We start from the raw sequence: 13,816 nt of genomic DNA on the forward strand, positions 1-13,816 counted from the left end.
AAGTGCTTGCAGGGCCAGCGTGATTTTGCTGCTGCACCTGTGGAGGTAGCAAAATCGCGCATGGACCTGCAGGTGCCCCCGTGTTTCGGCATGCACGGAAGCAAAAAACCCCTCTCCGAAACACAGGCACACCTGTGGCTCCGTTCGCGATTTTGCTATCTCCATAAGTTCAACAGCAAAATCGCGCTGGCCCCGCAAGAATTTACGAGCCGCGGCGGCTGGCGCAATTTAGCATTCTGGCTCGTAGCCCACTGCTGCCAACCAATGTTCCCTCTAATTTTTTTTTCGGTGTGGGCGGAAAAGTATAGTGTCGGCGGCATAGAAATAGATAGGTAGGTAGATAGATAGATAGATAGATAGATAGATAGATAGATAGATAGATAGATAGATAGATAGATAGATAGATAGATAGATAGATAGATAGATAGATAGACAGACAGACAGACAGACAGACAGACAGATAGACAGATAAGAAAAAAAATCCCTTCTTTTTTATTAAAAGAAATTAATAATTAAAAAAACCAAAATCCATTACTATAAAAACTAAAAAAAGCAGCAAAACCAAAAACATAACTATTAATAAAAACAGGTGAGGGCTGGGGATTTTTTTCTCTGTTATTATTTAAGTGCTTTTACCATATGCTTTAAATCAAGAGTCACTTCTCTCTCTGTTTCTCTCTCTTTCCTGTCATTCTCTGCCTCAATCATTTTATCATTTCTCTATTTTTCTCCCCTTTTTTTCTATCATTTCTCTCTCTCTCTCTCTTCCTTCCACTCTTCTCTCTTAGCGGGAACAGAGCTGCCAATACCCCGAATCATGTATTACAAATGTCTGTTTTATTAGAGAAGGTATTATTTGATTGTATTATTTTTTATTAACCTAGTTTTCTTTATTTAATGAATTTAGGTAGCAGTCCATCTCCTGTACATGACTGACCATTAAAATAGAATAAAAACCAAGCACTAATTATAAATATATTTGATATCCTAGGACAATGTTGACGAACCTTTTTGGCACAGAGTGCCGAAACGGGAGTGCGTGCACGCCAGAAACGGGAAGAGCAGTTGCCGATGGACATGCATGCACTGGGAAAAATTTGGGGGGTTATTGGCATGCGCATGTATATAGCCACCTGATCTTCTAGTTTCTGGCACACATGCGCAAGCAAGGACAAGCTGATCGGGGTGCATGCGCATGCCGGAAACCAGAAGAGTAGCTGCATGGCAGGAACTGGAAGACCAGGTGGCTGATGCACATGCGCGCACCAGAAACCAGAAGACCCTTTTTCCAGCGCATGCTGCTCTTCCGGTTTCCAGCACTCTTATGCATGTAAAGACCCACTGACTGGCACGCCGGAACCCGGAAGAGCAAAGGTGATGGCTCGTGTCCGGGAGAGATGGCTCTGCATGCCATTTCTGGCACGCGTGCCATAGGTTGGCCATCGCGGTTCTAGGAGATTAAGGTACGCCTTCCCTAGAAGTAATTTAGTGCGTGAGCACTTATATGGGGTTCATACAAATTCAATAAATAAATAAACAAATAAACAAATAAATGCACCTACCTCTGATAAAAAGGGAGGAAAAAAAATAGGGAATTATTTTTTCCGGTATAAATTTTTTTATTTTTTCCACCACGACATAAAACAATACAGTGATACCTCATCTTACAAACGCCTCGTCATACAAACTTTTCGAGATACAAACCTGGGGTTTAAGATTTTTTTGCCTCTTCTTACAAACTATTTTCACCTTACAAACCCACCGCCACCGCTGGGATGCCCCGCCTCCGGACTTCCATTGCCACCGAAGCACCCGTTTTTGCGTTGCTGGGATTCCCCCGAGGCTCCCCTCCATGGGAAACCCCACCTCCGGACTTACGTGTTTTTGTGATGCTGTTGGGGAATTCCAGCAGGGGAATCCCAGCAGTGCAAAAATGGGCACTTTGCTGGCAACGGAAGTCCGGAGGTGGGGTTTCCCAGCAAAGATAGCCTCAGTGAAATCGCAGCATCGCAAAAACAGGCGCTTCGGCTGGCAAAAGGGGTGAATTTTGGGCTTGCACGCATTAATCGCTTTTCCATTGATTCCTATGGGAATAATTGTTTCGTCTTACAAACTTTTCACCTTAAGAACCTCGTCCCGGAACCAATTAAGTTTTTAAGACAAGGTATCACTGTATATGGTTATAAACACAGCAACAATGCTTAAAATCAATCCTATACAAACTTTTCTTTTCTCATTACTTGCTCCATGAAGGGTCTTATCTCTCTTCCCGTATAAAATTTTCTGTTAATTTTATACATTATTAGCCATTCTTAAAATTCTAAATTAAAAATTTTCCCTCACCCTCTTACTACTAACGGTTACAACAATGTAAAGAATAATAAATCTCTTTTATCTAAATTTAATCTTATATCATATAGTTGATTAAAAATTCTCTCTCTATATATGTATCTTTAGTAAAAGAAACTATTCATAATATGTGTTCTGTCGAGCTCTCTGGTGGAATCCTCCCCAAAATGCCCAGATACAATTTCAGACACACAAACGTTTGAAAATTCAAAACAATGTTCTTTATACCGAAAAATGCAAATAAACGAAGCCCTCTTTTGGTATAGCAAAGAGCACTTATCTCCAAACAAACTGGTAATTTGTACAAGTCCCTTATCAGTTCTGTGATACTTAGCTTGCAGCTGTGAGGTAATTCACAGTCCTTCTTCTTTCACAAAGTGAAACACACTTTGCTCTGGTTTAGTTTCAAAGCGGGGAAAAATCAGCACACAAAAGGTCAAAGTCAGCAAAGCAGTCACGAAACACAAGGATCAGATAATCCTCCACAATGGCCAAACCCACAGGCTGCTATTTATAGCAGCCTCACTAATTACCACAGCCCCACCCAACCACAGGTGGCCTCATTTTCTTTGATAATAATCTCTCAGTTGTCGTTGCCTATGCATCGCTCTCCGCATGCGTGGCTGTATCATTAACTCTTGTTCTGAATCCAAGGAGGAGCTAGATAATTGATCTCCTTCTGAGCTGTCTGCCACACTCTCCTCCTCCCTGTCACTCATGTCTTCTTGGTCAGAGGAGCCTTCATCAGCAGATTCCACCGGGGGCAAAACAGGCCTGCAGCATGTGGATGTCTCCCACATATCCACAGTCCTTGGGGCAGGAGCTGGGCCAGAGTTAACCAGAACAAATATGTAACCTACATCGTAAAATAAAGTTCTATATGTTTAAATCTAAACAATAAGTAAATTTTGTGTTATATCATTATATAGTGCTACCACCAATAGGGAATTATTATTCCTTGTATCTTTTAGATTTTACAAGCTCACATATAATATACCTCCTAGCTTTTCTCCAGGATAGGCTCAATTTGCTACAGGACAGAATTTAAAATAAACAAAACCAATAGTAGTTTAGCCAAATTCTAATTCAGATCCGAAAAAAATCCTTTTATTCTTCCTTTTGCAGCAAATACGTGTTTCTTATCGTTTCTTCTTGAAATTTAATTCATGGATTGTGATGCTTATTGTAAGCAATGGTGTGTACTGCTCAGAGCTCTTGAAAAAAAGATCTAATGCAGTTCGTTCCCAAGAGAAAATACTGAGAGTGAAATACGACCAGCTGAAGTGCCTGCAATGTTAACAGGAGTCTTGCTTTGTTTACCCAAAAGCACTTATGCATTGTATTTGTAATACTTTCTGATAAAACCAGATTGAAATTCCAGTAAAATAACTTTGTATTCCCAAGGCTCTCTAAGCTTTTGGAACGGAACAGCCGCACTGCATGCCTGCCAGTAATGAAAAAAGCACATTTATCTTGTTACTCAGAGCCACTCCAAATGTGGTTGCAAATCTTTGCAAAAAATGAAAAAGCGGCTTGGAAGCTTCAAAATATTATGCATATAATCAACATGGATATAAAAACACTGAAGATATCACGGTACCAAAGCAAAAAAAGGAGTTACAGTTATCTAGAAGTACAATTGTTAATGTATTGTAGGAGATTTGAAATGTCTTCATGTACAGCAGCTCTTAAAAGATGATAACATAATGGGAGAATAATAACTAAGAATTGCCACTGCCAAGATTTTGACTCTAGGAGTCTGGGGTGAGTCTTGTTTCTCCTACTTTGCTCTAGAAAGCTTAATACAGTAGTACCTCTAGATACGAGCTGCTCCACATGCGAGTATTTCAAGATACGAGCCAGGAGGGGAGAGGCATCTCTGTTCAAGTTCCGAGCTCAAATTCGGGATACGAGCCGAGCGTCCACTAGGTGGCGCAAGAATCCTTGCTTTTGGTTATCTCGGAGGGGGAAAACAAAGTCTAAAGCAATTTGTTCCAGATATGAGTTGCCTCGACATACAAGCTCCCTTCTGGAACGAATTATGCTCGTATCTAGGGGTACTACTGTATGGCGTAGGAGGGAAAGGAAGTTACCTCGGTTTATCCGGTAGAAGTGGAAATGGTTATATAACAGGATTTATTCTGAGCAAAATTGGAAGATGTTGCAGGAATAAGTAAGTATTAGTATCGAGGCCAAGTGGCGCAGTGGTTAGAGTGCAGCACTGCAGGCTACTTCAGCTGACCGCTAGCTGCAATTCAGCAGTTCAAATCTCACCGGCTCAAGGTTGACTCAGCCTTCCATCCTTCCAAGGTGGGTAAAATGAGGACCCAGATTATTGGAGGTAATAGGCTGATTCTATAAAACTGCTTAGAGAGGGATGTAAAAAGCACTATGAAGTGGTATATATGTCTTCAGTGTTATTGATAGTAGATTCTGGAAAATGCAGAGAAAAGTGGCATGATTTGAATGGATGGACTAAACCAGTGATGGCAAACTTTTTTCCCCTCGGTGCCGAAAGAGCTTACGTGTGTGCAATTATGCATGCGCGGATGCCCAACCCATAATTCAATGCCTGGGGAGGGTGAAAACAGCTCCCCCCCCCCAGAGGCCCTCTGCAGGCTGGAAATGGCCTGTTTCCCAACTTCTGGTGGGCAAAGTAGGCTCGTGTTTCACCCTCCCCAGGCTCCAAAGGCTTCCCTGGAGCCAGGGCAGAGTAAAAACACCCTTCCCCATCCTCCCGGAGGCTCTCTGGAAGCCAAAAATGCCCACCCAGAGCCTCTGTGTGAGCCAAAAATCAGCTGGCCGACACACACATGCATGTTGGAGCTGCGCTAAGGCAATGGCTCATGTGCCATAGGTTCGCCATCACTGGACTAAACCATAACTTGGACCTTGAATATGTATGGCACAGGCCAGATTTAGGGAAGGAAACATCATCCCTCTCATTGCATCATTGTAGAATAATTTCTGTCTCTACACAGTTCTTAAGAAATGATCTTTCTTTTTTCTTTGCCATGTTCATCTTCTATTTTTTCCTCCCTGATTTCTCACACAGAGCAGTTCATAAAGTCTAGTTTTATCAAATGAGATCTCTGTTCTGTTTACTTTTCATTCATACCCAGTGCCTCCTTCTTGGGCGTATGTGCCATCTGACCAATCCTGTCTGGCCGCTGTTTGTAATAATCTTCCACGAGTATTTGTCTTTCTACACAAGTGTTACAGAGAATAGAATCATAGAATCCTAAGGCTGGAGGGGACCTTGTAGGTCTTATAGTCTAACTCTCTGCCCAAGGCAGAAGCCCATGCAAATGGGGGTTCAATCTTTTCTTGAAGACTTCCTGCAAAGGAGCACCCACAAGTTGTTCTAATGTTCGTCCCAGGTTGGATCTTCCTCTGATAATCTTCTATCCATTGCTTCTTACCCTGCCCTCATAGGCTTTGGAGAATTAGTGAATCACCTCCTTCTTCGGACAACCCCTCACAAGAACTGGAAGACAACTATCGCCTTATAAGGGAGACGAGTGGCATAAAAATACAATCAATTGCAACAAATCAATAAATGCTGCCACCCTTAATCTTTCTCTTCATTAATTTAGTTATTATTTATTATTTGGATTTGTATGCCGCCCCTCTCCGAAGACTCGGGGTGGCTAAGCTAGATCGCAAGCGTCAAACTTGTCGCATCACATTGCTATCACATGACATATCGCAATGTCTTTTTCACAGAGCCGGGGTGGGCATGGCCTATGTGTGATGCATCTGGCCGACGGTCCACCAATTTGACACACCTGTGCTAGACATACCTAGTTCTCTCAATTGTTCATCATATGGTTGAGCCTCTGGACTCCTTATCATCTCTGTTGCTCTTCTTGGCACTCTTTCTAGAGTCTTTTTTGTATTGTGCCAACCAGAACTGGATGCAGTTTCACCTATGCAGTAAAGAGTATTAATAATAATAATAATTATTATTATTATTATTATTATGTAACATTGTTGTTATTATTGTTGTGAGCCACCCCGAGTCTTCGGAGAGGGGCGGCATACAAATCTAATTAATAATAATAATAATAATTATTATTATTATTATTATTATTATTAATAATAATAATAATAATAATTAGATTTGTATGCCGCCCCTCTCCGAAGACTCGGGGCGGCTCACAACAACAATAATAACAATGTTACAATGGAAACAAATCTAATATTTAAAAAACAGCTAAATTGTTTTTTGCTTATTGTGATCTGGATTTCTCTGTTGATGCAACCTAGGACTGCTTTGGGATTTTTTTTTAATCAGCTGCAGCACGCTGCTGATTCATGCTTCAGTGGTGACATCTACATAACATTTACTATTGATGAGCCAGGTGCTGTCTATTTTTCAGCAGTGTATTTGGTTCTTCCTGCCTTAAGCGCAGGGTGTTACTTTCCCCCTCATTAAACTGCATCTTGTTGGTTAGCTCAATTCTGTTAAGATGAAAATTCGATGAGTTCCCCTGCTATCCCTTCATCTAAATCACTTATGAAGATGTTGAGCATCTCTGGGCCCAAGTTAGAGCCTTTTGCATGCTTTCTTCCATGTAAACATGGTTCCATTAAGGACTACGTGCTGAGCGCAGTTGATCAGTCAGTTGCCAATCCAACTGGTGATGGTACTATCCATCCCACATTGTTCAATCTTAACAATGTCAAATGCCTTATTGAAAATGGAGCGCCGCTTTTGCGATCAGCGGAGTGCCGTTTTTGCAATCGGCAGAGTGCCGTTTTTGTGATCAGTCGGACGTCTTCTTGACGTCAAAGCTCCGCACATGGAATTCCTTATTGGGATTCCCCACCTCCTTTCTAGCCTCCAGATCAGCCGAAAACGCCGCCGCCGATCGCAAAAACGGCACTCCGCCGAGCGGCGGCGCCTGGCTGTAACTTTCTGAAACAGCCGGGCGCTTCTCGGCGGCCTCCAGAACCTGAACCCAAACCCGAACTTCCAGGTTCGGCGTTTGGGAGAATGCCGAGAAGCCCCCCGGCTGTTTCAGAAGGTGGCAGCCGGGCGGCGGCGCTTCTCGGCGGCCTCCTGAACCCGAACCCGGGCGGCGGCGCCCAGCGGAGCGCCATTTTGCAATTTTTTTTTCTTTTTGCACAGATTAATCGCTTTTACATTGTTTCCTATGGGAAACAATGTTTCGTCTTACGAACTTATCGCCTTACGAACCTACTTCCGGAACCAATTAGGTTCGTAAAACGAGGTATTACTGTAACTGTTTTGTTCATTTCTAGGAGCTCACAAATTTTCAGCTTGAGTATCTTTCCTAGGGTTTTCACAGGTATTGGCGGTAAGATGGATCCATTTTTTTCCCCTCTTCATCTTGAAGATCGGAATCATTTTAGCTCTTGTTCAGTCCTGCAGTTCCTCCTTGCCCTTGCTTCAGGAGCTGTGCAAGATTTTGTTCAGTGGTTTCTGAGATCGCATCTTCCAGCTCTTTCAGTACGTTGGATCGTAAACTATCTGATCCTGGTGTTGTGAATTTGTCAAAGTGGCTAGGTGTTTGGGGGTTTTTTTCTAACCTATTTCGATTTGCGTGCCTGTTCTGTGTCTCATTGTGTGCTGCTTGTGATAGGTTTTTCTCTTTTGTGTAAAAACAGGTGCAACGGAGGAATTAAGCAGATCCACTTTCTCCCTCCTGCCCATCACCTTCTTCCATTAGTAGACATCAGTTCCTTATATTTTTCTTGTTTCTTACATAGGGAAATAAACTTTTTTGTTGTTATTTTCAGCATGTGTTCTAAGTCTTAGTTCATTCTGAGCCTTAACCTTCCTGACTACACCTCTGCAAAATCTACTTTCTCCCTCTTGCCCATCATCTTCTTCCATTAGTAGACATCAATTCCTTATGTTTTTCTTGTTTCTTACATATGGAAATAAACTCTTTTTTGTGTGTTATTTTCAGCATGTGTTCTAAGTCTTACTTCATTCTGAGCCTTAACCTTCCTGACTACACCTCTGCAAATTCAGGCTATTTGCTGATATTCTGTTTTAGTTCCATTTCTGTTTCCATTTTTTATATTTGTCCTTCTTGCCGCTCAGTTGGTCAGCGTGCTGGTCTCATCTTGTTTTTCTTTCTCTGTGGTATTGTTTTCGTTTGGGCCTTTAGCATTTTTCTCCAGGGTTTCCCATACATCCTGATCTGTTTTCCCTTCTAAGATTTCCATCCATGGAATCCTTCCTCATCTTTGTCTTTCTTTGTTGAAGTCAGTTCTCTCAAAGTCTAAAACATTAGTCTGGCTTCACTCAGTGGCCAGTGCTTGCAATATAGTGACTTCTAACACGACATGCTCACTTCCCTCCAAAGTTCCTATAACATCTGCTGCCTCAGTCATTTCATCTCTGTTAGTTAGGATTAAGGCCAGTATAGCTGACCCTCTACTTCAGAGGTCTTCAAACTTGGCAACTTTAAGACTTGTGGACCAGAATATCTCCGGGACCGCCTTCTGCCGCACGAATCCCAGCAACCAGTTAGGTCCCACAGAGTTGGCCTTCTCCGGGTCCCGTCAACTAAACAATGTCGTTTGGCGGGACCCAGGGGAAGAGCCTTCTCTGTGGCGGCCCCGACCCTTTGGAACCAACTCCCCCCAGATATCAGAGTTGCCCCCACCCTCCTTGCCTTTCGTAAGCTCCTTAAAACCCACCTCTGTCGTCAGGCATAGGGGAATTGAGACTCTCCCTCCCCCTAGGCTTATAAAATTTATGCATGGTATCTTAGTATGTGTGATTGGTTTTTAAATTGGGGTTTTAAATTAACTTAAATATTAGATTTGTATACATTATATTATTATTGCTGTGAGCCACCCTGAGTCTGCGGAGAGGGGCGGCATACAAATCTGATTAATAAATAAATAAACTCCCAGAATTCTCCAGCCAGTTTGGAGAATTCTGGGACTTGAAGTCCACAAGTCTTAAAGTTGCCAAGTTTGAAGACCTCTGCTCTAGTTGCCACCTCCACAATTTGGCTGGCTGACAAAGTTGTCAATTCGGTACATCAGAAAGAAACTTGTCCAATCTCCCACTCACTGCAGAGTTTGTTTTCCAATTGATGACAGGATAGTTGAAGTCCCCCATTACTATAGTGGTGTGTTTCCTGCATACCTTAGCTATTTAATAAAATTTGTTAAAATTAGTAACAACCATTTTATTACTGAAGAGTAGTGCCTAAATATAAAATGCTGAGTGGATCTTTTTCACATGGTCTCATGTGCTGTCTAGATCTGTGTATAGGTTTGTGCTTATCTTGGAATTATAAAAAAAACTCATAATTGTCATTTCAGTAACCAAGCCTATCTCGTTTCAGAGACACAATACACAATTTTTATATAACTTGAGAGTAGAAGATCCAAAATTCCCTCGGTCAAATATTAGTGTTCATTAATCCACAGAATAAAACATTTCATAGGTAGATGTTGAATAAAATACTTTTTGATGGACATTGTGTCATCTTAATAATTTGTCGGTAAACAACCACTCCCAACAATTTGACGCAATTTGAAAAACAATGGTTTCAGTCTCTCCTGCCTGACACCGGCTACATCGTTTTCCATTTTGCTACGCTTGGAATTTTTTGATACCCGGGTTTCTAAGACTATTATATAACTGCTGGCTTTCATGAGCTCATATTGGTGGCATTGGGTTCCTTTCTCAAAGGGACGTGATTGGCAGCAGGGCTCTGCTGATGCATAAGTGCCAACATTTTCTTTGCTTCTCTTTCTCATCTCTCCTTTCCTTCTCTTTCCTCCTTTCAATGGTGTGCCCAGAAAAGGAAGTCAAGCTCCAGCGTGCATTTGATGGTGAGCTCCTCCCATAAACTGCCTGTAACCCTGTTTTAACCACCATTCTCATGCCATGCACGTCCAGCTTGTGCTCATCACCTCACATAGCATGCCTGGGCAAGGGGAGGCGGTTGGTTGAATGGCGAGACATCTTGCACCCTTCAAAAAGCACTTCGCGTTCCCACAAAAAGTGGGAAAAAGTCTCCCACATGCTATTATTTTGCCTGCTCTTTGGCGTCAAGGCTGTTTTGTTGCAGAAGTGCTGCAATGCTAGTTGGAACATCCTTATTGGTAAATAGCCCTGCTCCAGTTTGAACAGTGCTTTCTAGTATGTGGGTTTAGCCCTATTGGAAGTTCGCAGCCACCATCCCCTACTCTTCCAAGAATTTTAAACAAACATCTTGTGGAATTCAACCATTCTCATCATCTCTTTCTTCGTCTTCTTCTTTCCCATTGAATTTCAAAATGATACGGTTGGCATTAATGCCAACATTGGTTGGCATTAATCAAAGCTCCATCATTCTTCCCTTCATTTTTTTTTCTTCATATGAATGTGTATTTTCCCTGGGATGTGTTGGGTACGAAATGCAATCAGATGTGAAGAGGCAAATTCCTTTATTCTATGCCATTTGTGATGCTGAAGGCTCAATTTGGATGAAATCAACATTGTTGCTTTGTGTTAGCGGAGTATTTTGCAAGATAGCCACATCAAACAGTGGACTACAGTGATACCTCATCTTACAAACGCCTCGTCGTACAAACTTTTCAAGATACAAACCCGGGGTTTAAGATTTCTTTGCTTCTTCTTACAAACTATTTTCGCCTTACAAACCCACCGCCGCCGCTGGGATGCCCCGTCTCCGGACTTCCGTTGCCAGCGAAGCACCTGTTTTTGCGCTGCTGCAGGGGAATCCCAGCAGGACTTCTGTGTTTTTGTGATGCTGCAGGGGAATCCCAGCAGCGCAGAAATGGGTGCTTCGCTGGCAACGGAAGTCCGGAGGGGATTTCCCAGTGAGGGGAGCCTCAGTGAAATCGCAGCATCGCAAAAACAGAGGTCCGGAGGTGGGGTTTCGAGGACTTCGGTGTTTTTGCGATGCTGCGATTTCACGGATGCTCCCTTCGCTGGGAAACCGCACCTCCGGACTTCCATTGCCAGTAAAACGCTCATTTTTGCAATGCTGGGAGATGCTGGGATTCCCCTGCAGCATAGCAAAAACACAGAAGTCCGGAGGTGGAGTTTCCTATGGAGGGGAACCTCAGGGGAATCCCAGCAGCGGAAAAACGGGTGCTTCAGCTGGCAAAAGGGGTGAATTTTGGGCTTGCACGCATTAATCGCTTTTCTATTGATTCCTATGGGAAACATTGTTTCGTCTTACAAACTTTTCACCTTAAGAACCTCGTCCCGGAACCAATTAAGTTTGTAAGACAAGGTATCACTGTATTTCAAGAGAAAATCATTCTTGGTCTGTATTTATCATCCAGTTTTACTTAGTGACGGCAAAGCAAATTACCTTTTATCGATAAAGATTTTTGTGTGTGACCTTATGTGATTATTGTAATCTCTTTTTTCCCTAATGCACCTTTCAGATATATCAAAAATGTCAGATATGTCTGATTTGACACACTATCTGATGTTGAAGCATAAATGACATGTTGGGTTAGCACTTAACTAAACACCAGCACCCCCAGCACAAAGGCAAATCAGGAGACAGTATTATAATCTCTAATTGGTCTTTACTTTAAAGGTTCAGGCCTTGAGAATGATTCTCACTCCCTGAAATCCTGGATGCCTTTACTCTAAGAAGTGCTAGGAATTTCTCTCTCTCTCAACATTGGAATAGAAAAAAAAATCTGGTTAAGGGTGAATTCAAGAATGAAAACACACATCATTTTAAAGGAGCTAGTATCATAAAGTTCAAAATGAGAGCTGGGGCATTAAGAATGCAAACTGTCTCACTAAGAAAGAATCTGGTAGCTGATTTTCAGGCTAACAATTTTTGTGAGCCTGAAGTTTCAATTATTTAATTTCAGAAATGCTACAGAAGTTTGAATTTTGTATCCCCTTCCTTAGTATGGTACTGTGAGTCCCATCTTAACTGAACTATTAAATACTATACTGCACTTTCTGGCTTTTGTCAGCTTGAAATGCACTTGGGGAAAAGGAATCCTCAATCTGAGTATTGCATTGGCAGTTCTGTGTTAGCAAAAACTTCAGAAGAAAAGGATTTAGGGGTAGTGATTTCTGACAGTCTCAAAATGGGTGAGCAGTGTGGTCGGGCAGTAGGAAAAGCAAGTAGGATGCTTGGCTGCATAGCTAGAGGTATAACAAGCAGGAAGAGGGAGATTGTGATCCCCTTATATAGAGCGCTGGTGAGACCACATTTGGTATACTGTGTTCAGTTCTGGAGACCTCACCTACAAAAAGATATTGACAAAATTGAGCGGGTCCAAAGACGGTCTACAAGAATGGTGGAAGGTCTTAAGCATAAAACGTATCAGGAAAGACTTCATGAACTCAATCTGTATAGTCTGGAGGACAGAAGGAAAAGGGGGGACATGATCGAAACATTTAAATATGTTAAATAAGGTTCAGGAGGGAAGTGTTTTTAATAGGAAAGTGAACACAAGAACAAGGGGACACAATCTGAAGTTAGTTGGGGGAAAGATCAAAAGCAACATGAGAAAATATTATTTTACTGAAAGAGTAGTAGATCCTTGGAACAAACTTCCAGCAGACGTGGTTGGTAAATCCACAGTAACTGAATTTAAGCATGCCTGGGATAAACATATATCCATTGTAAGATAAAATACAGGAAATAGTATAAGGGCAGACTAGATGGACCATGAGGTCTTTTTCTGCTGTCAGTCTTCTATGTTTCTATGTTTCTATGAAATGCCTAGGTGTTGTGGCCATGAGTAATGCACCATCTAAGCAATGTGTGTATTCAAGAAATATGGCCACAAAAGCAAGCCACAGTAGTCCTTGCAGAGTCCAGTGTAACCAGTAACCTCTAAGCAAATGCAACTAGCAAAGGGAGAACCTGGTTGCTGTTTTTATTTCGAAGATTTATATGGCTGAACGAGCTCTTCGAGCATGCACACTTACCTTTGATCAAGGTTATTGGCAAAAAACTTATTTTTCATCCTTCACCTCTTGGCAATCACTTTCCAAGGGAATACAGCAGCTTTGGTTTTAGCGTTTGTTCTACAAGCACATCACCAGTAGAATATCTACATTGTTCTCCAAACCTAGAAGACTGAATCTCAATCAGTGGCTCCAAAATGTGCATCAACGTTATGATGTGGTGGCCCTACCTGGTAGTTGGCCAAGAGATGATTTGCTATGCCCTTCTTACCCCTTGGCCCAACTGTTGTCTATATATGTAATTTATTCATAAAAGAATTCCAGAACTGAATGTGGATTCCTTTTGGGACATCAGAGGCTTCTAAGGGGTTTGGGTTTTTTTAAAGATTGCTAACCATATTTGTAACCAGTGGAACAGTTTGCCACAGGAAGTGGTGAGCTCGCCTTCACTGGAGGTCTTCAAACAAAGACTGGTCAGTCATCTTTCTGGGATGGTTTAATGAATCCTGCATTGAGCAGAGGGTTGGACCCGATGACCCTGGAGGTCCCTTCCAACTCTCTGATTCTCTG

General features: G+C 42.1%; 1 protein-coding gene across 10 annotated transcripts in view; it reads left to right on the plus strand.

Moving 5' to 3' along the window:
* CAMK2G (calcium/calmodulin dependent protein kinase II gamma) overlaps positions 1 to 13,816 on the plus strand; it is a 323,775-nt gene that overhangs the window by 267,751 nt on the left and 42,208 nt on the right. For 2 of the 10 annotated variants that reach the window (XM_070752093.1, XM_070752094.1), the window contains exon 14: positions 10,147 to 10,179. The exons of the other annotated variants lie outside the window; for them this stretch is intronic. In XM_070752093.1, the coding sequence (XP_070608194.1) occupies positions 10,147 to 10,179 (33 nt within the window). The remainder of the gene's footprint in view (positions 1 to 10,146; positions 10,180 to 13,816) is intronic. 10 annotated transcript variants of the gene reach the window in all.

The sequence above is a fragment of the Erythrolamprus reginae genome, chromosome 5 (genome assembly GCF_031021105.1).
Source record: "Erythrolamprus reginae isolate rEryReg1 chromosome 5, rEryReg1.hap1, whole genome shotgun sequence".
Classification (NCBI taxonomy): domain Eukaryota; kingdom Metazoa; phylum Chordata; class Lepidosauria; order Squamata; family Dipsadidae; genus Erythrolamprus; species Erythrolamprus reginae.